This window comes from Falco peregrinus, chromosome 13 (assembly GCF_023634155.1).
Source record: "Falco peregrinus isolate bFalPer1 chromosome 13, bFalPer1.pri, whole genome shotgun sequence".
NCBI lineage: Eukaryota > Metazoa > Chordata > Aves > Falconiformes > Falconidae > Falco > Falco peregrinus.
The window spans coordinates 22,258,660-22,283,811 of NC_073733.1; the positions used below are offsets into that span (position 1 = coordinate 22,258,660).

The 25,152-nt window shown below is 44.9% G+C and overlaps 1 protein-coding gene across 1 annotated transcript; it reads right to left on the bottom strand.

Moving 5' to 3' along the window:
• Nucleotides 1-3,563: 3,563 nt before the first annotated feature.
• LOC101923532 (transmembrane protein 182-like) lies at nt 3,564-22,263 on the bottom strand. Its single transcript, XM_005236763.3, has 7 exons — nt 19,759-22,263; nt 19,494-19,678; nt 18,850-19,025; nt 16,161-16,278; nt 14,026-14,124; nt 11,294-11,431; nt 3,564-4,363 (listed from the first exon to the last, which is right to left on the bottom strand). The coding sequence occupies exons 1-7, from the start codon at nt 19,923-19,925 to the stop codon at nt 4,134-4,136; spliced, it is 1,113 nt and encodes a 370-aa protein (XP_005236820.2). The 5' UTR covers nt 19,926-22,263; the 3' UTR covers nt 3,564-4,133.
• Between the last annotated feature and the right edge of the window lie 2,889 nt (nt 22,264-25,152).

The following is a 25,152-nucleotide window of genomic DNA, read 5'->3' on the forward strand; positions in this document are numbered from 1 at the left end:
GATTTTTTTAGGAAATGGGAAAAAAAAATCTGCTTCTCAAATGTCAAGTACTTGAAAGACTGAAAATACATCACCGGAATAAATAAATTAACCCAGAAGACAGGACTGATGCTCTGCAGGCATCAGGGATTAAATAAATGCACTAAATTCAAAGTGTTATTCCAGATAAGAGGTCTTTGTGCTGCAGCATGTACAGCTTATTGATTATAGGCTTGAGGTGCTGTGCACTCTTGTAAAATGTACTCTGGCTGATATGACTTAATCCTGCGGTAATGTACAGCCCCTTGCACAAGGCATGGAGCTGGCTTACATGTGATGTCCGGTTGATGTAGGAGCCTAGGGGAGCAGCTCAGATGGAGATATTGCTCTGCAGTTATATACGTATATGCATGTTATTTCTTTTTTTCTTTTTTAATATAAGCCCACCAAGGCAGCAGAAGTGTGTCTAACCAAAGGGAAAACACTACCTGTCCAGGTAAGATGGATTTTTCCTTATTAAAAAAAAAGAAGAAGAAGAAGGAAAAAAAAGTTTGGTAAGTCCCAGAGGGGTGGTTACACTCCTAGCTGGATTTTGGTTAAGTCCCGATTAACCTGTTTTCCATAGCAGAGGGTGCTTTCACCCTCCTGCTCAGCTGTTGAACTGCCAACACTTCACACTAATACAAAAAGATCTTTTTTTTTTTTCCCTCCTTTGAAGCTCTCCTGCCTCTGGTGGTCAGCTCAGCTCTCTGCTGGTTGCTCTGAAGAGCCAGCAGACCTCTCCAACCATGGAATTTCAGCATGAAAAAGGAAAACCTCCGGCCTCTGGGGACGTGAGAAAGCAGCTGGGCATGGCAGTGATGCTCCACAGCCTACTGGTCTCCTGGTCCATCGCTCCCTGGGGCTGCTGCCCAGCACCTTCCCAGCCTCGGGGCATCCTTGGGTGCTGCTTTTCTGAATCACTGGTAAAAAAGTTGATCTGAGCAAGGCTGGGGGGGGGGGGAACTTTTATCATTAATTGTTGTCTCCCTGGTATGAGGGAACAGCTGAACAAAGGTGCTGCAGGGGCTTGGCTTTTGGGTAACCTCCTCCAAATCTCCGTATCTCCCACAGGTTTGGCAGATCTCCCGATATCTTGCTCCATCAAAATCAAGCTTCTTAATCTTAAGACATATAACCTCTACTACATAACACTGCCTCCTGAGCATGATCCACGGGGCCTGTATTTCAGCACCCGAGATTCATTAATATTTCCTGCAGTGTGCAGCGGTAAGTAGCAAATAAAGCAGGAAGTGTCCCAGATGTTGGAAAGAAAAAATGGAATTATTCATTGCTTACTAACGTCAAATGCTAATGTGAGAAAAGCATCCTTGAAGAAATCCTTGACTAAAATTCATCAGAGTGATGTGAAATCACTGTTTTAATTATGCGTTTTTGAATGTATTTATTAGTCCTGGTTCTGATCTGACTTACAGATGTTTAACAGTGATAAGGGTCTACTGCAGTCTTTGGAATTACTCATGATTTATAATGACAAACTTTGGATCAGAATTAGGTCCTTGTCACCACTCTATAATATCCTTTCATCAAACTTCTTCACATTCAACAGATGAAAGAGACCGCGGTTTCTGCAATTTCAAAGCCTACCACCAAATCCATTAGCTGGTTTTTTGAAATTTCTGCTCCAGAAATGACGAATTTTTGCCACAAAAATTTTGTGGCAAACTGCTGGAGTTATAGTTGCCGCAAGAAGCTTGAGAGCAAAGGAATTAGGCTTGTTGGTCCACCAAAATTATGTGTTTGGTTAACACTTGTGCAAGCTACAAATGTTGCGTTTAAACAGAGCTGCTAATTGCTGTGGTTGTGCTGGTCTATAATCTCATCAGCTGTAGCCTTACCGTTGTGCCTGGCAGGGTATGCTCATCATCAGATAACTGTTGGACAGACTATGCTCAATACTAGATAATTTTTTTTTAAACTCCTCTGTTCAAGAATGATTCCAAGTCCTGTGTTTTTTCAAAAGAATGATGGAATTTTAAACTCTTGCTTGTTCTAGAGCTGATCCAGAATGAGCAAGTCTCCAGGGATGGTTTACTCCCTAAGGCATGCATGCATGATTAAGCTAAATGTATTCCATAAATGCCTTGATGACATTAAACTAAATTTTTTAAAGAACAGATGGAGAAAGTTAATAAATATTTCATTCTATAATATAAAACTCACTTCTATATTCACAACTTCAGGGATTCTCAGCTTCACAGATATCAATAAGTCTGATGGATTTCTTGCTGCATTCTCATTCTTCTGCCCTGGTGTCTCTTATGGGATCATCATTCCTGCATGCTTGGATTGTTTTATGGGATCAGTGAAAGGCAAGTGACTGTAAATCTTGACCTCTTCTGCTCCTGGATTATATACTTTTATTCTTTGTGACCATAAGTGTTCATCTCTACACTGAATAGATAATTAAATGACAAAAATTATTCAAAGGGAATTTATAGTGAGAAATTATCACTAGAAGAACTGATGGGGCACAGGCATAACCCAAGGAGATATCATGGGGAAAAAAAAAACGTTTAGAATGGCCAAATAAAATACTGAAATATCTCTGTATTTGTAAATGTCACGAAACATCTGTTCACTGGGAAATAACATGGTTTTTTTACCTGTATATACCAGTGCTATTCAAACAAAATTTCTATTAAGGAGAAATAGTGTGAATTTTTCTTAAGAACTGTAGACCAAGCCTGGTATTCATATAAAAGAACTAATCTTTACATGTGGGAATTACAATTTCTCACTCTATGTATTCCATGGATCTTGTAAAAGAATAATTAGAACTTGCTCCAAAAGGAAAGAAATGCCAGGCTTGAATAATATTTTAGAAAGGGCATTAACAAACATTTTTATACTGCCAACAATCTTCACTGCTTTCTAGAAGAGATTTACATTACATTATTAATTAACTATACCGAGTCAAATAGCATGATATAAAGCTTGGAAGATGTATGTTTAGCACAAACTCTGACATTCATGAGAACAGCATGCATTTTTAGGAAGTTTGATTTAAAATCTACGTAAATGAGTTGAGCAAGGGCCTAACAAACTACTTCAAAGCATCACGATCTGACTCAAAAAACATGACAAGGTCAAATCTTTGTCATTTCTCAAGTGTCTTTACAAACCTCTGCATATTCACCTCCGTCACTGCGGTAGCTGTAGGTAGACCTGGCATGCATGCGCAGGACCACTGCTATCTGTCAGGCGAGGTATACCTCGGCAAGTGCAAGAAGTTAAAAATATCCAAATGGTATATAATTTGTCTTTTTGGAGCTGACTTTTGTGCTCTGTCTAGAGAACAGAAGAAGGTCCTTCACTGAGCTGGCTGACAGGGTCTATTATAACAAACAAAATAAAAATAACAGGGCAATTGTTCCCACCCCTTTCCCCCAGCCCTGACCAGCTTTCAGGTTTGGGGTTGAGAGTCCCCACAACACTGTGTCCAGGGGAAATAGTAAATGCAAAGTAATGTGGTGCTGTAAAGAAATACTAATTAATTCATACTATGTTTCATGCCACGGAAACTGGTTTATTCACTTATTGAAAGTTAGGTTAGGTCCAGGTACACTTGTATTTTCAGAATCAGGGCTTTTTACAAAAAAAGAGAAAAAAATTTCTCACGTTTCCTGACATCCCATTAAAATGGTTGTCCTTTGACGTCAATTAGAGTCAGCTAAAAAAAAAAATCATCCTTAATTGCTTTTCAGAAATAGACATTACAGCGTACACTGTCACAGCCAGATTCGATTACCTTTTACAAGAAACAAAGATGCTGGGAATGCCATAAAACTCAGGGGTTTTGACTGTTTGCAGCGAAGGCTCTTCCATGGGCTGCAGAGAAAGCCGATGCAAAACCCATACACATGTCTAAATTTTTCCAAAGTATAAAAATGCTGAAGCTGGATGCTCATCTGGGGCTGGTTTTGGACTGAGAGGTTGGATGCTCACTGCTCCATCCCTGCCTCCATGTAAGGGTGTAATCACGCACCTATGCTGATGATTATAGCTACAACAATCATCTAGTCCTCAAAACTTGTGTATATTTCATCAAAAGGAGCATTACCAATTTTCTCAGAGGCCTTCCCCAAACTTTCTTACTCCAGGGACTTCAGAATGTCTCTGCCGACCAGGTAGAAGAGGAGTCCAGACAGCAAAACGAGGGGTACCCCCGCTGCGGCAAACATGAAGGACCACCCGTAGTACACGTGCACGGGTATGTCGTCCATGCACTTCTCACTCCTCTCCAGAAGGATGTACTTCTGAAAATCAGCGACAAACTCCTTCCACATCACGAAGAGAAATATGAGCAGGAGAAATAAACCTCCTGGAAAGAGAGACAAAGGTGAGTTTTTCTCTGCATGTGAAACACAGAAATAAAATTGGAAATCGGTTGTGAACTTTTCTCATTTATTCTTGCGGGTCCTTTGCATCAAAGCTTAGTGTTGCAGAATAATAATTTGTGACGTTGCTCTGCAGGTTCCTGTGCAAGCTAAGCCCGCGTGCCACGGGAGAGCCCCACAGCACCACGACCAGCCCCGGCCCCACCACCGGCGCCTCGTGCTTTACCCGCCGGCGCTACCGAGAGCTCCGTTCCAGCCAGGACAGCCATGAAGAACGCGCCAGGCCAGGCTGATGGGCATGGTGGGGACCCGTGGGGGGCGAGCGCCGTGCTCCGCTCTTACAGAGCGGTTGGGTCGCCTTTTTGAATTTGTCTGAGGTGTGAGACAAGACACTAACTCTCTTTTTCCTTCTTTATATCTGCCCTTCCAAGTAGTGTCAGATCCGATTCCCAGCAGAAAGGCAAAGGTAGGGGGCTCAGTCCTGCTGACGGCGAGCGTTAGCTGGTGTGGGGCCACCTACCCCCAGCAGCAGCACGAGCAGAGCCCACCCAGGCACCGAGCGGTGGCTGCAGCTTGTGGCCATTCCCCTTCACACCTGGTGCCCCCCTTCCTTAAACTGAGCTCTGCAACCAAGTATTAACACTCGTGGTGAGGAGTACAGACGATCCTATTTTGCAGAGAAATAACACATAATAGAGTGGAAAAGGCATGTAGCCATGAGATATTAATCTCAAACGGGCTACTAAATAACAGAATAATAAAAAGAATAATAAACAGCTTATACCATGAGGCTAGAAAGTCTATTATCAGCAAGTGAGACCTCCTTTGCCCTCCCCTGGAGCCAGGTGGGAGGAGGCTGAGGCCACACTCAAGCCTGAGCAGTAAGTGCAAGGTCAGCATCTTGCTCAGCGAGGGTCCGCTCACCTCGGAGCTCCCAAGCCTTGCAGGATGGCTGTGACCCAAATAGCAGATCTCCCATGAGACCTCGTGATCTTGTATTTCCAGACGCATACCCCTTGAAGGTCAGCGTTTGCAGGAAGAGCTCGGTCACATCTGAAAAGCACGTGGGGAACAGGCATCCCCCGGCCCTGCCGCAGCCCCCAGCAGCTCTGGGGGCTTTAGTGCCTTAATAGGAACCTCCTTTCCTTGCGATTCAAAGTGATGGTGGTCAGAGGCTGCAGGTCTAGCTCCCCCGTATGAAGCAGATGACAAAAACTAGAGTGGCCCAAATATTCTTTACCGTGTCACATTGAAGAATATATATAGTGCATGTTAAAGTCAACATATATTAAAACTGAACAGTGATGGTGTGCTGGCAGATCTGAAACCAGTAATATCTGCTCTTGCTACATCATAGAATCATTTAGATTGGAAGCTTGCTATTTTTAAGTGGTGCTGTATAACATATAGATATATGCACATACACACACATATATGAAAGAAATAAATCACAGATTCTAATATTTTTTATAGTAGCAGTGAACAGTTCAAAATTAATGTACTTGAAAAGTTACCGCACAGTTCTGTGGATGTGCTGTGGCTTCTGCTGGATTTAATTTCTCCCCTTGCAATTTTTAAATCAAAGGTAGCTTGTACTGTATTTAATTATTCTTCCTGGCAGCTTATACACTACAAAATCCAACTCCCATGCTAAGCAAAGGAAGCAGGTAAAGCTTGACATTGATATGTGTTAAACACATCAGTGTTTCACTGTGTTTCTGCTTATAATGGATATAAGCACATCTGCTGCTACAAACTTATGTGAACGTATAGAGGGTTCAAAGTCCTTCCTACGTGTTATACAAAAGTTGGAGCTACCCCTCCTAAGCTGTCATGTCTACTATACTGCCTCCTATACCCCAAGACTGCAGATTGAATCTTAATAATCAAAAATTGGTGTAACCATGTGAATATAATTTACATCACCATACGCTGCTATTTCCAGCCATTCTTCCTTACATGGGAGAGTCCTTATGTTTGCTGGGAAGGCAGGCTAGGAGTTAAATAACAGCTGTTGTAACATTTGCATGTTCATTGAGATTTTGATACCACTTGAAATTAAGTGCACAAATAAATATTTTACACTTAATATGATAGTTGTATGCTTAAAATACCAATTATTCTACTATAAGAAAACGATTGCAGGTTTAAATAGTCACATGTCCTTTACAAAATACAATATATTGATAAGACGGCAATTAAGTCTTTATTACTGATGTAATTTAAAATTAAATTAATTAGATAGCAACTGAACCTTGGAAAGTGCTCTTTTAAAGAGCAATTTCTATTTCATTAACTTAAAATACCTACCGTAAGAGACGCAAATAAAACCATAGCCCCAACGGGACAGAGGACACGGGTAGGGCAGCGTACTTTTGAATTCTCGTACTTTTGAATTCTCATACTTTTCTTTAACCCAGCTGCAGGGGGTTGCATTGCACTGTCCCAGGAACAATTTAGATGGCATAAGCCTCATTGGTTGAAGAAATCGGATTAAAACCTACCAGTTCTTCCTGAGGAGGGTGCAGGGAAGCCTCACAAGCGGGTGGCACCATCCCTGAGCTCGCCAGGAGCTAAGGATGGGGAATCGGTCCCTCTCCTCGCCCCAGGAGAAGCACCAGGTCTCAGTATGGACAGATTTATTATTAAACAGGTACTGGAGGTGATGGCTCGGCCGTGGCATCTAAATTAAGAACATTTTCACACTCTGGGAAAATGACAAGAAAATGTAAAGTAAGCAGCCGCCTTCCCTGGAATAATTACAGCTGAGTGGCAAGGAGTCCCTGGGATTTACACCATCTCCTCGGCGAGAAAAGAAAATCAAAAGGCCAGGTGCAGCTGGAGAAGGACGGTGGAAGTGCAGAAAGAGCAGCTCACTGGAAACTGTTCAGCAAAAAAATGCTTATTTGGAACAATCACAAGTATTCATGAAACTGCCTAAAAATTGTCACATTTTTAGACATTAATGGACTCTTCATAATGAGAACATCTCCATATTCCACTCCCATATTACCAAAGTAAATATTTGGTGGTTTTCTTTTAAAATGCTATTTTATTTTGGATTTTTCATCTTTTGAACAGATCTCACTCTACGACCCCCTTCTGGTGGGGGGGTTAGTTTCAGCCACAGTGGAAAGGCAGCTTTGCTTCCTGCCAGCCCCCAATGGTTTTTCATGTACAGAGCCAGATTTCTTCCTGCCTTGGGCAACAAAAGGAAAAACTGAACATAATCTACTTTTTTGCCCTAGAAATGAGCCCAGCATCGACCCACATGTCCGAGATGCAGGATGTGTGTTGGGTTTGGGTAAGCGTAAGCAAAGACCTCGTCACAGCAGACCATCCCCACGCTCCTCTCAACATCCCTGTGGTTTCTACTACTGAAAAATTTGCCAAGTGATCTCTTTCTTTCTCTCCCTTTCCTCTTTGCCTCTGTTCATTACGATGGGATGGAAAAATCCTTTTTTCACTTAAGCCTACGCAGCTGGTCCAGAAGTATTAGGGCAGCACAGCAAGCTCAATGATTGCCCTAGGTCTGGAAGAAGTGTGTGCTCACTTCTAAGCCTGGTCTCTAAAATGTCCAAAAGAAAAGAAAACAGAGGAACACACACACAGAAAACCAAGGAGCACCAGCAAAGTTGTCTCAGCGATTCAAACATTTCCAGTGCAGTGTTCACCCGGCCCTCTTGGTGACATTGTAGTGATAATTAATCATATTGTCATCTGACTGTTGAAACAAGGGGACAATTAGTCACCAGGCAGTATCTGCCTCCCCCTTGCAAGCGCTGGAGCTAAGTCTGGGATGGCAAACGTTAGAAGGAAAGCAGCAGGCTGGCTCTTTGCTCATGCCGTTCGGGGGCTTTGGGGAGCAGGCTGGCAAGGATAGCAGCTCAGCTGGGGCAGTAGATGTGCAAAGGCAAGCAGCAGCAAATGTCAGATGGGCTCTGGCTGTATTCCCCGAGTTGCCCAGCAGAGGAAATCAAGGGGGATGGCTCTGATCCTGTGAAAGCGCTCTCAGAAACACCCCCCACCGAGCATGTTATGGTAGCTGGCAGACAGTCAGATTTGTCCTCTTGAAAGTGCAGTAACTAAAAGGCATCTCAGAGAGGAAACCCAAAGGGATCTAATTGAGCAATAACAATCCTCACCCTTAGGTGCTGAATTCCACCACCACCACCCCGGCAACAGAGGGGCACACTAACTCCTCAAGATCATGTCAGGCTGGTTACCCATAAAATGCAACTAGGAGCGCATTTGCACCAGTAACATCTTCAGAGCCTTTCAGTGGCAAGTGGTGCATCGTTCTGCAATGATCAGCCACAGCTGTGATTTAATGGCCCCAGCGTGGGCTGCTACCAAAAGGGACAGAGGGGGCTTATGGATGGAATAAAGTTGCATATAAAGGATGCCCTGAGAGTCTGGGACATCTTGCAGCCATGGTGCCCCATCTCACCATCCAACTGCCAGACCATGTTCCCACTCTACAAATTGCCAGCATTTTCACACTTCCTCAAGGAGAGATCATTTCTGCGAGGGAGGTTAATTAACACTGACCCACAGGCCATGATTAGAAGACAAGACGCACTTTCTCCTGCGTTGTCTCTCCGCTATCCGAAGGAAAGGGATGGCTAGGGAGTTGAAGCTGTGTTAAATCTATTGTTCCTACTGCTTAGCGCAATTATGCAAAATATTTTTAGAAGGGATACCGAGAAAAATAACTATGGAGGGATGCATCCCAAATCCATCAGGAATCCAAGCAGGATCCAGAGGTCTGAGTTCAGGGTACACACCACACACACACACACACACACTGAAAAATAAGGGTCAGCTGAAACTTTGCTGAAATTGCTGAAATAATATTGCATTCTCCTAACTCTCACTGAGACTGAAAATGCAGCAGGAAGTCTCTTCCAGCTGAACTCATTCCTCCTAATGGCAGTTAATAACAATGATTGCTGTTCAGATTGAAATTGCATTAATACAAACTTCAGTTTAAACAGCAGCATCTTTGTCTAATGCCAAGAGATATGATGGATAATCAGATCTTCTAAAAAGCGTCACATTCTATGCCCCAGCTTTTTAATCAAGAAGTGCAAAAACAATTTGAAAAAAGGAAGAATACAGTGATTCACTATTACTCAACACCCTTTTCTGTGGGATATTTCACTTCTCTAGCCACTGTCAGAAGGTGACTGATCTCAGTTTTTCCATCTGGGCTGAAAGCTGAGTATTTTGAAGGGGTAAGCCTTTAACTGAGGTAGGCAGGGTGTCACATCTGAGAGGATTCAAATATTTGGCCCTAGTCTCATGAGAAGAGATGGGTTCAATACACACACGTGTCGGGTGGCCAACACTACTCAGCAGAAGGCGTTGGTACCTGCTGGAGACCTCATAGCTAGACATCTTGCATTCCCAAATGAAATCCGTGTGTATAAAACCATGTGAAATTTGCCCTTAGAAAAATTAAGCCCAACCAAGCCTTTATTAAACTATATAAGAGAGAGATAAGCAGATACCCGCAGGCTTGCTGCCCTCACTTCAATAACTGAAGACCTGGAGGCAAATGGAAAATTGGACAAAATGCAAAGCAAATTAGCAGAGGCAGGTAGGGCCAAATTGATTTAGTGCCTTCCAGAGTTTTTAGACAAATAGATAGATGTCATCTAGTTTTGTTTTAACAAGCAGCTCAGCTGGCATCACATGGTTAATTATCAGTACATCTGGAGGAGACAGAAATTAGGAAAGGAGCTATAAAATGGATAGGGAGCTAAATGATGGGGGGAAAGAGTAAAAGATAGTAATAGCAGGGCACAGTGAGACTGGAAGTTTAGGTGGAGCTCTTCCAAGGGCAATGTTGAGACCTTTCTTATTAAACACTTTCATGGATGCCTGCAGCCCCCCAAAACCTGGGCACGCCTAAAGACCAAACTGGAAGCAAAGATACTGGCTCACGTTTGATTCCTGCTGTGTAAGAGGAAGCAGGACCTGGTGCAGGACCCCTAATTAAGCAGTGGGTGTTCTGAGAAAGGCCTGACTTCATTACGAAGTTCCTCACTAGGCATGGCCCAGCTGAGCGCCAGCCTTCAGCTGCCTGTGTCGCAAAAAAGCTTTTGCGTGAGTTTGAGCCACTACTATAAATCAAGTATTTCTACTAGTTAAGCCAGTTATTCCTTCTCAAATACAGAGAAGGAAGAAGCCCAAGTGATAATTCAGTGGAATAATTTGTAATGGCAGAGGGAATAATGAATAAATGTCTATTTTTAATTCATTTTCCTGCTGTGCCACTGCTTTATCTTTTCAGGTTTTATTAAGGCAGCCCTCCCATTTTGCGTCGCTGGGTACGCCTTTCATCACTCAGTGGGTTTCCAGCGCTGCCAGATGTTAACAGCAGAGACAGGAGAGCCCAAATCCAGAGACTGACTTAGGGGAACAGAGCGTGGCTGATTGCTGCCCAGGGTTAACGCAGCTACAGACTTTACTAAAATAAAAGTAGTAAATAAAAAAACACACAGCTACGGAATTTACTAAAATAAAAGTAGTAAATAAAAAAATGCAGCTACAGAGTTTACTAAAATAAAAGTAGTAAATAAATAAAAGAAATGTTCTGTTCCTCTGGGTTGCATAGAACGGGGCGGGAGGGGGAAGCAGTTTTTGCAGACTCCAGCCTTCCTAGGACTAAGGACTATCTTGCTAAGGCTTGACTAAGCACAGAAGTTTAATTCCAGCAGGGGAAGAGGGAAATCATTTACTCCAAGTCAGTGCAGCTCCCGTCATTTACTCCAACCCAGTGCACCAGTCCCTCGCCTCCCCCCGCTGCGCCTCCCCCCTGGCTGCCTCCCCTTCCCCGGCACCACGAGGCAGAGCGCGGCTGCTGCGTTCCTGCCCGGTTACATCCTGTTACCCAGCTCAGAGCTTACCCGAGGTGAGGAGGAATCCGCCTCCCACTTTGTAGGACCGGGGGCTGACGAAGGGCACGCCGCACACCAGCAGCAGCCCTCCCACCAGCCCAGCGGCGACGGCCAGCATGATGAACGCCGTCCAGAAGCCTCTGTACACTGGGAGGTCAAAAAGAGCAAAGTCAGGGGAAAGAAGAGCAAAAGCGGTTTTCTTCAGTCCGTGCTTAACTCCTGCACCAGCAACAGCAAAAGCAATAACCTGTAACACTGCTTGTGTTAGGCAGAGCTGGAGCACCCGCTTTGCTAACTGCCTGCCGCAGCGTGGGTGCAACGTGCCTGGAGCCATGCAAGTTCAGGTTGAATGTCATGCCCTACAGAATGGGGTTGGAATGAGTACAAGTGGTTGGAAGGGTCTGCCAGGGAAGCGTGCCACAAAGGGGGGGGGGAGTAAAGGACACTGTGCTTAGCTGTGCCCGTGGGGGGTGGAAAAGCTTGGCAAGAAAGGAAAGAAAATAGCAAAATTTGGAGAGATGGAATCAGACCACATCTTTGTTCCATTTTAATTAACACTTACGGAAGGTGCCAGTTTCCTGATTTAAAATAAAGGTGATTTTTGTTAGCAGGACAGTGGGAAGAATGGGAGCTAATGATTTCCCCCATTAATGGCCTTACTTGACTCCAAGTAAGAGAACAGGGCAGGAGAACAGCTGCCTCTTCATCCACCGGGTTCAGGGGGGTTGCTGTCACTTCATGCAACCACACCAGCCCGAGCCGAACAAGCTTGTATCCATCACATCCCATGGGATGGGACATAGCCCACGGACTTCAGCCTCCCAGTAACCAAGCCTCTTCCAGTCACTGCCATAAACCTTGGCCAGAGGTGGTGGTCTTCTGGCAGAGACCCTCTGGTACCTGCCTCCTGCTCCTCCAATTACCTGATCCCCTCAGACCCCTGCATCTCACCCTGCCCCTTGTTTTTCAGAAGTGCTACTTAGAGATTTAAGCTGAGCACGAGCAAGTTGGTAATGCTGAAATGATTCACACTTGAAAGAAAAATGATACAGAGAAGATGCGTTTTGCTCATTTGAAACCATTTTGTCAGGAGAGCCACTTAGGGAGAGATAAGTATCTTGAACTCTCCAAAACCACAGAATTCATTTTCATGTTTAACCTCCCGTCACCCGTTTCTCTCAGGGAGCCTAAGAGGATGCAGATAAGGCAGAATTATCTCTGGAGCAGGTAATAGCTGGAGAACCCCTCTTCTTGGATGGCCTCCTGTTTTGTCATCATTTGCGTATGAGGATAGACTGATTTGAAATAAAATGAGCATTAACGATGGAAGCATCTGCTCGCTGTAGATGTCCAAAGGCTTTGCAGCCAGGACAGCGCAGCAAAAGAGCCCTGTGCTCCCTCTGCCCTAAATGTGGGTGCTTAGACATCCTCATCTCCCCAGGGATCATAGCTGGGTGACTGCCGGGACCCTCCAGGCAGAGTTCCCCAGCACCTTCCTGGGACCCAACGGGCATTTCTGAGAGGCAGCTGGAGAGGGTTTCATAGCAAGGGCTGACAGGCAGGAACAGATGCCTCCAGGGCCCTTTATTTGGTAGGGAAAAAATAGTATGTTTATCAGCCAGACCATTCAGAAACTAGATGCCGTGTCTCTCCTAAGCAGAAAAAATCCCACCGCTGAACCCACACGTTAGCTGCACACAGCCTGCAACGAGCTCCTCCTCCTCCTCTGATTGACAGGTCCCTCGTATCCATTTTACACTACGGCATGCTCCCCGAGGCAGGAATCCTGCACAGCACAGCAAAAGAAACTAGCTGCTCTCCCTCACATGCTCCGACTGACAAATGTTGGGGTTTTTTTTAATTAATTCCTCATAAAATAAAAAATAAAAAATAAATAAAAAAGGTACTGCTAAAGGCTAAGGAAAAGGTCAAGATGTTTGTTTGTGCAGTACGCCTGCCCTGATCCCCAGAGGCAACGCAGAGTGATGCACACTATTTAAAGAAATCAATTCATTTCAAAAAAGATCATTGAATTAATTCTAGCTGCTGCCACCAATTTAGCAAATTAAAATTCCTAACAGCAGCTCATTCATTAAAGAACTCAGAAAATATAGAGAAACATAAATAAAAAGGGAACCAGTTGAAACGAGAGCTCTCCAACTGTGTCATGTTCGCTGTATTAAAACTAAGCCAGTCACTTACGTGGGTCTTCTAACAATTTGGTCTTTAACTGATTTTCCAGTGTTTGTTTATCCTGTCTTACAACAAATCAACACCAGAGCTCTCCCAGGAAGCCAGGCTCTGGAAACGAGTCAGCACTGGGCTGCCACAAGCCTACAGCCCAGGAGAAATTATTTTCCTTGCTCGCCTACGGGGTCTGGATTTGGCCACAAGGCTGAAGCCCTCTGCCTCCAGCTCCTCCCAGTGAGCAAGGAGGTGGGGGAGAGTGGGTTTAGCATCTTCCCTAGCTCATAGGTGCCAAGCACCCAGCGGGAGGGTGCACAGCTCATGGCCAGGCATAGCAGGCTCTGGAGAAAGAAGATGTAGGAGAATGTCCTGATGTGCTCACAGCTCAGCTCAGTCAACTAGGCAAGGCCGTTTTGTAAGGGAGCTTTGCAAAAGTCTTGGTCATGCTTGGCCACGTGCATTTACAATGGGAGAACCGCAGCCCTGACACGCGTCGTAAATCTCTGCCCCAGTGCTTGGAAAGGAGCTGCTGGGGGAGGAGGAAAGGAACCCACCTGCGGTCGTGTCGTAGGTAGGGTGGGGGAAAGGTCCAAGAGCGATGGGCATGGGAAAGAGGTAGCCATGCATGCAGAACTTGGGGTGTGCTTGGCTGGCTGAAAAAGAACACACACAAAAAAAAATAAATCCCGGTTTGCTTTGCTTTTCTGCAAAGTCACAGTGAGAGTATTAAGATGGCAACGTACTATTCTGCAATACCTACAAAACCCTCACTGAAAGCAGAAGGCTGGGGAGTAAAGACAGACAGTAAATTCTGGCTAGAAAGAAAAAAGAAAAAGAAGAATTATGAGAGAGGGGAGATATAACAGGATCTGAGACCGCTACCCGTACGTCTTCTCATCTTCATAACCTGAGTCTGAGGTGGACATAAATCATGAAAGCCACAGCAACTGAAATCAGTGTAAATATCCCCATCGCTGTTTTCCTCCAGAAAACATGTCAGACCGCCTGGAAGGGGCAAAGGCATTCAGGTACCCAAACAAGCTACCTCACAAGACCTCCAGTTTGTGAGAAGGGAAAGCACAATTAGAATGGAAGTGCCCCATCAATATTAATACCACTGAGGCTTATCATGATTAACGGTAATAGAATGAATGTTAAATGAATTAATTAATGGTTGGCCACTTATTTAAATATGTTCCCCAGCTCAAAGGAACACTTTATAATAGGTGGACATTAGTTCATGCTAAATTGACTATGGAATACCTATTGAATTAATTATTACATCCACGAGAGCAGCAAATTAATTTGCCATGATCAATCCTATTATAATAAATACCTAAAGAAGTAATACAAATTTGCCAGTTATCAGAGTCATCTTACTTCAGGTAACATTATATTCTATCATGTATTTTCATATAATGTAATTAGATAGCAAACTTCCTCTCGCAAGCCTGTCCTTTTTTATCAAAAATTCCTGTGTGAAAAATCTCACATTGTTCTGTTGAAAGGTGGTAGTAACCGTCCCTGCAAGATTTTACAGGAAACACAGGTCAGGGACCGGGAGACAGCAAAGTCATCTGAAATTTTAATCAGCGCAGAGTAAATTTATTGTGAGAACCTGCATTACCTGCAGTCCAGTGCCCTATGCAGCGATCACGCTGCTCCACAGGCATCTGAGCATCCTTGAGCGGATCGAAGCACCAGCGAGCGCAGGTCAAGGCCTTTGCAGTGTTTAAAACCTTTGCAGAACTGATTTAAAATCTCTTTTTTTTTTTCATCCCCAGTACTTCTCTAGGGTTGTGGCATCCCAGGGAAAGGATGACCTCTAATTACCCACCGTGCATTAACGCAGGTGAGCTGGCTGCTGGCTCGGCTACCGGCTGGTGCTGTGGGGTGGTCTCACTCCTCTGCTCTTTCTGGTGGGAGCACCTGGTTCACTGGGCCAAGACCCCACGCTTCACTGCACGTGGGCCACCAGTCAGCACCAACTGGTGTCTCAGAACAGGTTTCTCTTTCTCCTTCAATTTATTTTGAAGAGTGAATGCACTTTCAGAAAAAAAAAAAAAAATGCATCCGTCTGTGTTCATCCACACCTCTAATTTCAATGACCTTTGAAAAGAGGCAAGTTCTTAAAATAAAGGTTTTGTGTGCTTAAGAGCATAAACACATGTGGTTACAGCTCTCCAAGGTCCACCACTGCCCGCTGCTCGAGGTCCTGAGCACCCAGGGAGACCACACACGTGCATGTGCAGCCTTCCCCATGCTGAAATCGGTAGGAGCTGGCAACGCTCAGCACCCCGGTGGCTGAAAGCACTGACAGAATAGCAATGCCAATGGTCAGCCAAGGTACAGGCTCAGATTTAGCCGACCTTAGTTGAGCACAAACATGAAGAGTTATGGGAGAGAGAGCTGGTCTTGCTGGTGGAAACCACCTCTACATAACACTTTGTAGGTGATATATCAAATGGCGCCAACAGGATCCTACATTTCCGTGACCAACCCTCCAAGAGCAAAATCCAAGTCAAAAAAAGAGCACAGAAAGGGCGGGCCAAGTTTGCTTTTGATAGAGAGATGATGTGAATGAAAAAAAAATTAAATAAAGGCAACTGTCTCCTCATCCCTGGGAGCCCTTCTTGTGCTTATTTGCAATTCAAGCTGTAAGAGAATGCTGTGGTGGCACTGTACTCACTGTACCAGAAGGTCCAGATGGTCTCTGGGTGGCCCTCGCCGAAGAACCAGCACCGCCAGAAGAAGCCCTCATGATGGAAAGTGAGGATCTCCTTCCTGACCTCAGTCAGTGTTTCAGCCTGAGGAGGAAAGAAAGCCCAAGCTGATACAGGGATGATCATGGTGGAAAGGTGAAAAGTGAAATTATTTTGCTTAGACAATTGTTGCTTTCATTCTCTGTTGGGGTTTTCATTTGGTGTTTGAGTTGGTTTTGGAGGAGCTGGGGAACACAGACACAGCTGCTATCCTTAATTTTTTGTTGTATCACAGCTACAAAATGTTCTGACAACAAATTGTCCTGCAGACCTTCACAAAACAGTTCTTTCCCTGATATCTTTAAACTACTGATGGCCAGAACTGGACAGGCATGTCAGGGAGCAGAGCATTCTGGGTGATTTCTACTTCTTAAACGCTTTCCTTATGTAAATGTTATTGCTGTTGCAAATGGTAGGAAGCAGGCTGATTAACAGGTAAGCAAGTTTAGGTGTGACCCAATGCAACCATTCAGATGTCCTTGCTACTCTGCAAGATCTGTGCAAGATCTGGCTTAACCCTAGAAGACATCCCAACTGGAACACTCCCAGTGAGCTTCTTCCAAACTCCAGCCCAAAAGTTTCCTTCTTTCTCTCCCTCCGCTGAGCCTGGTAGAAGTTATGCTAAACTTAAGTGAGACAGAAATTACTCTTTTTTTTTGTACGAGGGACCACACCAGTCTTCTCATAGACCACAACAGGGATGTTGGCAGTTTTCCCTTTTCTGTGAGCCCACCTCAGCCCCCAGGCCAGACCTGTGAGCACAAGGTTTAGGCCTTTCCACAAGGGAGGATGCGCAAAGTTGAGTTGTGAACTATCTACCAAAAAACTTATTAAAACTATAGCCAAAATAAATTTTATCTTGATCACATACAGTTTGGTCAAGGAGACGTGACTGCTATGAAATTACATTTTGTGGAGGACAGAGAAACTCCATACAGGATTGGACCCTGTGAACTAGGAAAAGGAGGTGGGACTCAGTGAGGAGGTGCTAGAGGAAACTGCCCTCCCCTTGGGGTTTTTATGCATCAAATTATGACTGCTTCCAGAGCTCTGACCTGAATCTCCTTTCACTTTTGGGAAAAAATGTGAACTATGGCAACGGTAGGATGCAGCCCTCAAGCTTCATCAGCTGGGTGGCTGCTGACTGAGGGCATCTATGGCACATTTAATCGCTGTTTGGCAGATGCTCGAGCCCATCCTTATCTGTAAGGGACAGGATTTGCCAGTTTAAGAGAGGGAAGAGAAGCTAAAAACACAGCCTGTTGTACACAACGGGTAACTGAAATAGAAATAATAGAAACAGTGTCTGAAATAGAAATAAAACAGCTCAGAGGAAAGAGCAAGAGCAGTTCCTAATTCTGCCTGGCACTTCTGAAGTCACCTCTGCCTTAGCGACAGGCACACTAACAGCTGGCCAAGAGTATAGCTCAGATATTTGAGGTGCTTATTCACACGTGCCGTGCAGCATCTCTAGTCTCTCCACTTTAAAAGACAACAGCACAAACAGATATCTGAAACAATTCACACTGTCATTTCCCAAGCGCACCGACCAAGCGGCACTCCTCTGTCCGTGGCGCTCTGCCATCTCCGGGGCTTTACTGCACTGCTTGAAACAGCAAAGACAGTGTCTTCTGCCAGGCAGTTTTTCTATCATAATTTTTTTTTTCAAAAGTAATTTGGAAACATGACTCAAGCAAACAGTGTCCTACATTTGATTATGGGATTCTGAAATGAAGGAAAATGTTTCTTGCTGGCATCATGATGCTTGCCCAGTGTGACTCACCACACCAGAAAAAAAATCAAACTTAATTGGATTGAACTTTGAAGTAACAAAAAGTCTGCACACAACAAGGATCTTCCTGTCATTTTGTAATTGAAACCATACATTGATCGGCACAAAAACATTTTTGAAGAGTGGGAGGCTCAAGGAACTGATCTGGTTGTTATTTCATGGAGGAGTTAGACAATAGCAAGTGCAGCTAAAATCAAACTTTTGAAAGGATCTATAACCAAGTGACACCAGCAGTTAGCCTTAAAATAACAAATTGTCCTTTGAAAATGACATTTCCTGCTAACTAAAATCCTATATAAATCCGAATTTGAAAATACATAGGCCTCTTCTTGCGAGATGGGTGGAAACTCTTGTCTACTCTGTTCTGCCTCTGATACTCACTTTTGTTTCCTGCCTGTGCTGTAGTCGTATCACCTCAGATGGCAATGATTGCCAAGTCCTACACCTTAAAATATGAACTATTTTAAAATGAAGAAATGACAGAAGAAATCTTCTAATGGGAAATATCAGAAGATAGTGTTTGTGTTTAGAGGTGACTGCTGTCAACAAATACATCTCATTCTTACATTGTTGCCTTTCATTCCCTAATGTTCATCTCTGCCAGATTACGGAGGTGCTATCTTCACATTTCCTAGACACACCTTACATCAGTCAGAACGCTAGATAGCATGGAAAAGCTGGTTTGGATTTTAACACTAGCTCAGGCTGATGTTTGACATCAGCAAGACACTCTCAATGAGTATGCATATTATCACAGATTTAAAACTTTTTCTTCAATTACTTAAGTGAATTCTTGCAAAGGGAGACAAGATTTCAGAGTTTACCTGCCCAGTCTGCAGAGTACTATTCCCATGCTCAAAGACCCCGCAGGACTCCGTCGCCAGAAGCCAGTAGTCTGTCCCAAAAGCAACGAGGAAGAGCAAGATGCCGGTGCCACCGAGGATGCCGGCTGCCAGGGCGGCCACTCCAGCCTTCATCGGGCAGCAGGTAGGCAGCAGAACTGGAAATCAGGAAAGAAGAAAACCACTGAAGATTCCAGGATCACTGGAAGAGGCGGATGAGAGGAGCGCTATTTTTGGCCACGGATAATAATCTCCTGTCTGGTGTGAGTTTCAGTGGGCGGTGGGAACAGGACTAATAAAAGCAGATGACCTGGCGTAACCAAACAGCTGTGGCATTAAGGAACATGATAAATAGCTATTGAGACAGAGCAGGAAAATTTCCAAATAAACACATGGCCGTTGGTTTTAGCAGAGCGGTGCAGAGCCCTGAGCCCAGGCCGGCCCCGCAGCGGCTGGAGGTCATGAGTGGTTACGATGCAGAACTGCCCAGGACACGGGGGAGTTTTGGAAACCCCATTTGGGCAGGAGATCAGCAGAGAGGCTATGCGTGGCTGGAGCAGATCTGAACTCAAATATCTTTACCATGTCACAGAGTGCAAAGTTCCGCAGCCATTGCTGCGAGATACCTTTAGCCGTGCCCTCACAAGCGCAGTATGGAAGCTGCATTTCTGGAACATGCGGCTCCTTCAGCTCCTGCTTCCTCTGAACAGAGCAGCTTTCACACAAAGGAAGCCCCGAGATCCGAGCAGTAACATTAGCACATTGGCGATATCTTAAATGCCTCGGTGCTCTCAGAAGTGATACGATCGACCTATGCAAACACATTTAAATCAGGCAGGTCCACATCTGGCTAGACAAGGAGCATTAAATCAGGTGTACATACCAACATACCTGGAGTGTCTTGCTATGGGCTTGTAGAAAGGTGTTCTCTCTCCTGCTGGAGAGCTCTCCCACTGCCCAAGCCTGCTGTGGAAGAAGTGTCTCAGGGAATGAGGACATTCCTGCACATAATTCTGTTGCCATTTGGTTCCTAATGTTTTTGTCTTCTGCTGGAGCATCTGCTGTAGATCACTGCCAGGAATGGGATGCCAGACTAGGAAAATTATAATTTCTGTAGGGCAATAACTGTATTCCTACAACTTGCCAGGAGGCTGGGGGAGGAAATTCAAATTACAGTGAAAACTCAAGTTCTGATTTTCTAACCTTAGCCTAAGTCATGACCTGTTCAAAAAAGGAGGGTAGATGAAGATGTTGACTTCCTTATCCTATGGGATTTTGTGTTGCCAAATTAATTTCCAAATCAATTTAATAGATAAAGTTAACTGTGAACATATGGGTATCTCAGAGAAACTGCACACTGGTTAGGGAAACTAGAGAGGGTTGGGTAAAATTTTGACTACATTTCCAGCCAACTGTTGAGACATATGGACCGATGAATATGCTCGCTCTTATTCTATAAGCACAATAGACTTTAAATTATAATAATTCATTCAATCCTCTGCATTGTTCTTTCTTAAATGTTGCAGGGATATTATTTATATAATACATTAGCCCTCTCTTCCTCACCGTGGCAGTGGCAGAGCTGCTGTTTGTTTAACCTGACCGCAAGCACATGAAGCATCCCATAGGATCCAGGAGAGAGGTCCCTGCCTAGAGGAGTCCCTGCGCTGACACATGGAGAAAGGAGAGGTGGGACAGGTTGCAGACTTACCATCGTACAAGGTCGAAACTCAGCCCCAGTCCCCACAGCCCCATTAGTTAGAGCAAGAGTGGGACTGCCAAGGGCAAGAGTGCAAGGAGGGTAGAAGATGTCATCGCGTCTGGGATGGTAGGGCAGATGGTGGGTGAACAGGGCGACAAAGAGCTGCAGGACAGGGCCAGAGGGTTGTGTCAAAGGTCAGGTTTACATCTTGGTTGGCTGCTAAAAGTGAAGGATGCCTTCTGATGTTAGCATGAGATGAAAGTCCCCAGGGCAGGGCTGAACACTGCTCTCGGCAGGTCGGGACATCACTGTGTGGCCTTCAGACAGGGAGCGGTGGACGTGCATCTGAGGGGAGGGCTGTTCTACAAAGGCCATTTTCAGGGAAGTGAAAACATGCATCGTGCCTCCAGCCTGCTTAGCTATTCCGTTTCTTCCAAGTGAACTATGTTAGTCAGCTAAGGGAGAAAAGAAATCATTCTGACATAACACAGCCTCCCACCAAAAACCCTTGGCATGCCCGTGGGGGAACAGCAAGCAGCTCCACTCCTCCCACACCCTTTTGGCAGTGCCACCTGGGAAACGTGCCCTGCTCAGCCCTGTAATTCTGCATGGATAAACACGACCTGTCCCTCCTCGGCCACTTACCCTCCCGCATTTAGCTGCCTGCTCCCTGTTACTTCAATGGCTTCGCATGTAGGTGCTTGTGGCCACCCCCCCTACACCTTCACTCGTCCCTTTCCTACACATATTAACCCTCTCCCAGCTCATCCCCGGGCAGCCCAGCATATCCACTCTTTTTCCATAGTTTTGAACTGCAATAACATACCCATCTCACAGTCGTCTGGTTACTTTGCAGGCAACGATTACTGCAATGAGATGATGTCTTTGTATTGAACATAAAATGGTTAATTAAATACAATGTGCAATATGTCTGCCACCTAAATAATCCTCAATAAGTGTAATTTCAATCAGTTACTATTTAACTAACATGTAGTACTGGTTAAACCTGGCTGAAGTGACAAGGAAAATCAGTTGCCATCTATCCTTGTGATCTATATCTCAAGGCTGAAACACAACCGACGGGGGGGCTTTGGCAATGCTGGAAGGAGCTCGGTGAAGACAAGTGTTTGCACACCAGAAGTGAGGCCTTTTTTTCTGCAGATTGCACTGCAATCGCATAAAATTAAAATGCAAAGTGGGCACTTGTGTATTTTTAAAAAAGGGATTAATGCACACTTCCACATTGATGTGTGTGCGCTTTTTAGTCAGCTGTATTTGGCATTGCTGTATTTATGCTAATGCGTATTCGCAAGTTAGCGCTGTTTGCCATTTGGAAGGTGTCCTCAGCAATTCTGGGTCCCGCTGGCAGGAAAACCCCGGCGTGGCTGAGGCAGAGCACTGCTGGTGCCCAGCCTTGGCTCCTCGCGGGCTGCTGTGCGCCCAGCCAAACCTTTTCCAAATTCTTCGGCTGTGGAATAGGAATTGAGTTTGCAAGGTCAAAAACACCTCTCCACGCAACAAACTTTCCCCTTCTCCTTGGCACACCCCCACGCACGTGCTTATTGCTATTAGGATCTGAAAAATTCCTGGACACGATGGACAATGGGGCACCGGCAGCTGCAGGGACAGGGCAGCTGCGCCAGCAGCATGTGGTGGGAGCACCCATGCTTGCTGAGGACAGCTAATGCACTTGCGTTTCCTTCCATTCTGCTTGATTCTTTTTTTTTTTTTTTTTTAATTAGACATCAGCCCCATTGCAGCCAGCCAGCCCAGAAGGTGCTGGGGCCTGACACCAGCACGCACTGGGAGCTACCAGAGGAGCAAGCTTCTGCAGCCCCGCTCGGCCAGGGTCCACCTAACCTCTGCACACCCCTTGCTCCTCTATTTCACCCATGCTTGGGGGAAAAAAATTATAAAATTAAAATTCTTGTAACAGGACTGGTTTTTTCATAAGACTAATACAAAAACCAGCTCCTTTACTCTTCAGTAAAAACATCTTTGTTAATTATAAGACTCAGACCCATTCTGGTTTCAAAGCATAAATTAGTTTTCTGATTTTCTTCTGTGCAAGAATTTTGTTCGTATATATTTCCTACAGTGCAATAGACAGCCTTGTTACTAGACCGGACACACATATACTAGAAGAAAAGAAAGGGATAAAAAAGAAAGAAACAGCAAGAAAGCCACCAATAAATCATTCCAGCCCCCTCTCTTCCTCTGCAGTTAGAAGGGGCTGGGGATTTTTTGATGAACTAATCAGAAAACGTGGGCTTTAAAAACCAAATCATTTCTGAGGAAGGGCTGGGTGAGTTAGTACCTCTGGAAAAAAATTTAAGCAAGCCGTTTCTTAATTTTGAACATTTCATTTCAACATTTTTAAAGAAAAAGTTACGTTCTGGATGGAAAACCATCTTTTGATGTCTATCAAAGAACTAAAGCAATTATTAAAGAAGTATATTGATGTAAAATTTTTATTAAAATAATTTTTATTAATCGTGATGAGCTCATCTGTATTTTTTTCATCTGGTTGTTTCCTGGGGTGCTTTATGATTCCCTTGCATCTGAATTCTGTGTGGAAATGATGCCCCTGTACAGCATGTGTAGTGTTGGGGGCCAGACCGCAACCTGGGGTGGCACCATTAACATCCAACACCCAGCACCTCTAACTGGGAGGTTAGTGCAGTGGGGCTGTATGGCTGGCCCAGCATCTACCCAGCCTGAGCTCCACCACCCTTTGTGTGTTTGCAACATATTGTGGGACAGGGGGGAGAAAATGGGACTAAAAGGGCTGTTATTGTACAAAAACACATAGATAGTGGGTTTCTCAGTTTCACTAATGTAATGGGATTTCACTCTCCATCTCTCAGCCTTATGGAGGGCTCAGTGAGCCCTGATCTTACTTTTCTAGCAGAGGTGACCTTTAATCTAGGAGAAGGAAAGAAGAAGTTTCCCAGCCAGGAGCAGCAGACCCTGGTACCAGCACTCGCCACCGTGGCCCCAGGTCCCACAGATGCTCTGCCCGGTCCATCCCACCCCTCAGCAGGAGGTCCAGGAGGCCCCTCCAGATGGTGATGCAGCTCTTGGTTGGCCCAAATGACCATTAGGACCACACTTGTTTCTGAGTGGAAACATTTCAAACAGGCTAACGTATACACGGATGCTGGGCAGACCAGGAGCTCCTCTGCCTGTCTCCCCAGCCTGGGGCAGGTGGTTGTGTGGGGGAGCCACGAGATCATCCCAAACTAGTCTACAGCCTCCTCCCATCACTAGCCAGTGCCTGAGTTAATGTAACACCCCTGGAGCACTATAGCTATAGGCTTAGGACCTCCATCCACCCAAAAAAACCCAACAACCCCCCAAAAAAGTAACATTCTGCAACAATTTTTAAGCCTATAGAAAATAGCAATGATGTTGGGTGCCCTTTGTAGCTTGCGCTGGGATCTCTGGAGTGCTACACCAAAGCTAGGTAGGTGTATTAACTGACCATCACCTTGATCCGTGTAAAAGTCAGACACAAATACCATTTAATTACTGAGGAAAACCACCCTCCCCATCCTCCCTTACCTCTTCTGGTGCCAGGCGGGAGCTGCCTTCAGGGTCCTCTTACCCAGAGAGGTCGAACGAGGTGCCACCACAGACAGCCCAGGACCTGGATGGAAGGAAAAGGAAGTTGTATCCTGGGCAGTTTAGTGACCTTTATTTCCTAATTGACCCTGATGATTTTTTTTCCCCTTAAGCTTTTAAACTGCAATTGTGACTCTCTCAAGCATACAAACTCTAGCAAGGCGCTGGGGCTAGCCAGCTCAGACTTTTCACAGAATCAGTGTTTTACCTTTTGATTGGTCAAAGACTCCATCAGCACGCTCTGAGTTATTGTTATTTTTTGAGGTTTGATCCATGCTTGCAGAAAATAATTACATATTATGTAGATAGATCAACATATTTTCACACTCTCATGCTGAAAGCAGAGGATTTCTTGCAATTTTACAAACAGATGTGATTTCAGGGCTGCCTTCAGAGACTTCCCCGAATCCCTTTGGAGTTCTACATACCTTTCTGCCTTGGAGCTTACCCTGACAATCTGTCATGCTCTGAAAGATGTTCCATGTAACGTTTCTTTAGGAAGATGGGGTTAATATCTCTCACGGGTCTCTGCCTTTACTGTTGTCTCCACAGACCTCAGAACAAGAAGAAACCAAGGAGGAGAGCAAAGCCATCCAGACCATGACAAGCACTACCCAGGCACTACCAGCTTCGCCTTGGAAATGCCAGCAACATCCCCCGGACGGTTTTGCAAAGAGCAACCCCCCAGTATGAACAGCACGGGAAGGGAGAGGAATAGATATCCATATTGACATTTGCCCCTTTAATTCGGCAATAAAATTATAATCACCAGTTCATCTCCATCACATGGTCCTTTTTCATCTCTCCCGTCTCCATGTCTCTTGGAAGAAGCACAAAAGCCTGGATGATGAAAGATCCTTAATGTTTCTTAGGAGGTTGGATACCGCCCAGTACTTGACGTCAGGAGAGAAAAAAGCTCAGATTTGCCTCACCTGCTTCTTAAGTGTTGCCAGTACTTT

What these genes read in the sequence shown, in the direction of transcription:
- LOC101923532 (XM_005236763.3), bottom strand. Translation starts at nt 19,925, where the DNA reads ATGCTCCAGCAGAAGACAAAAACATTAGGAACCAAATGGCAACAGAAT. An exon ending in TTGTGAGGGCACGGCTAAAG is followed by an intron (nt 19,026 to 19,493) that starts GTATCTCGCAGC and finishes CCTGATTTCCAG; the next exon opens with TTCTGCTGCCTACCTGCTGC. An exon ending in TACCTACGACACGACCGCAG is followed by an intron (nt 11,432 to 14,025) that starts GTGGGTTCCTTT and finishes TTGACCTCCCAG; the next exon opens with TGTACAGAGGCTTCTGGACG.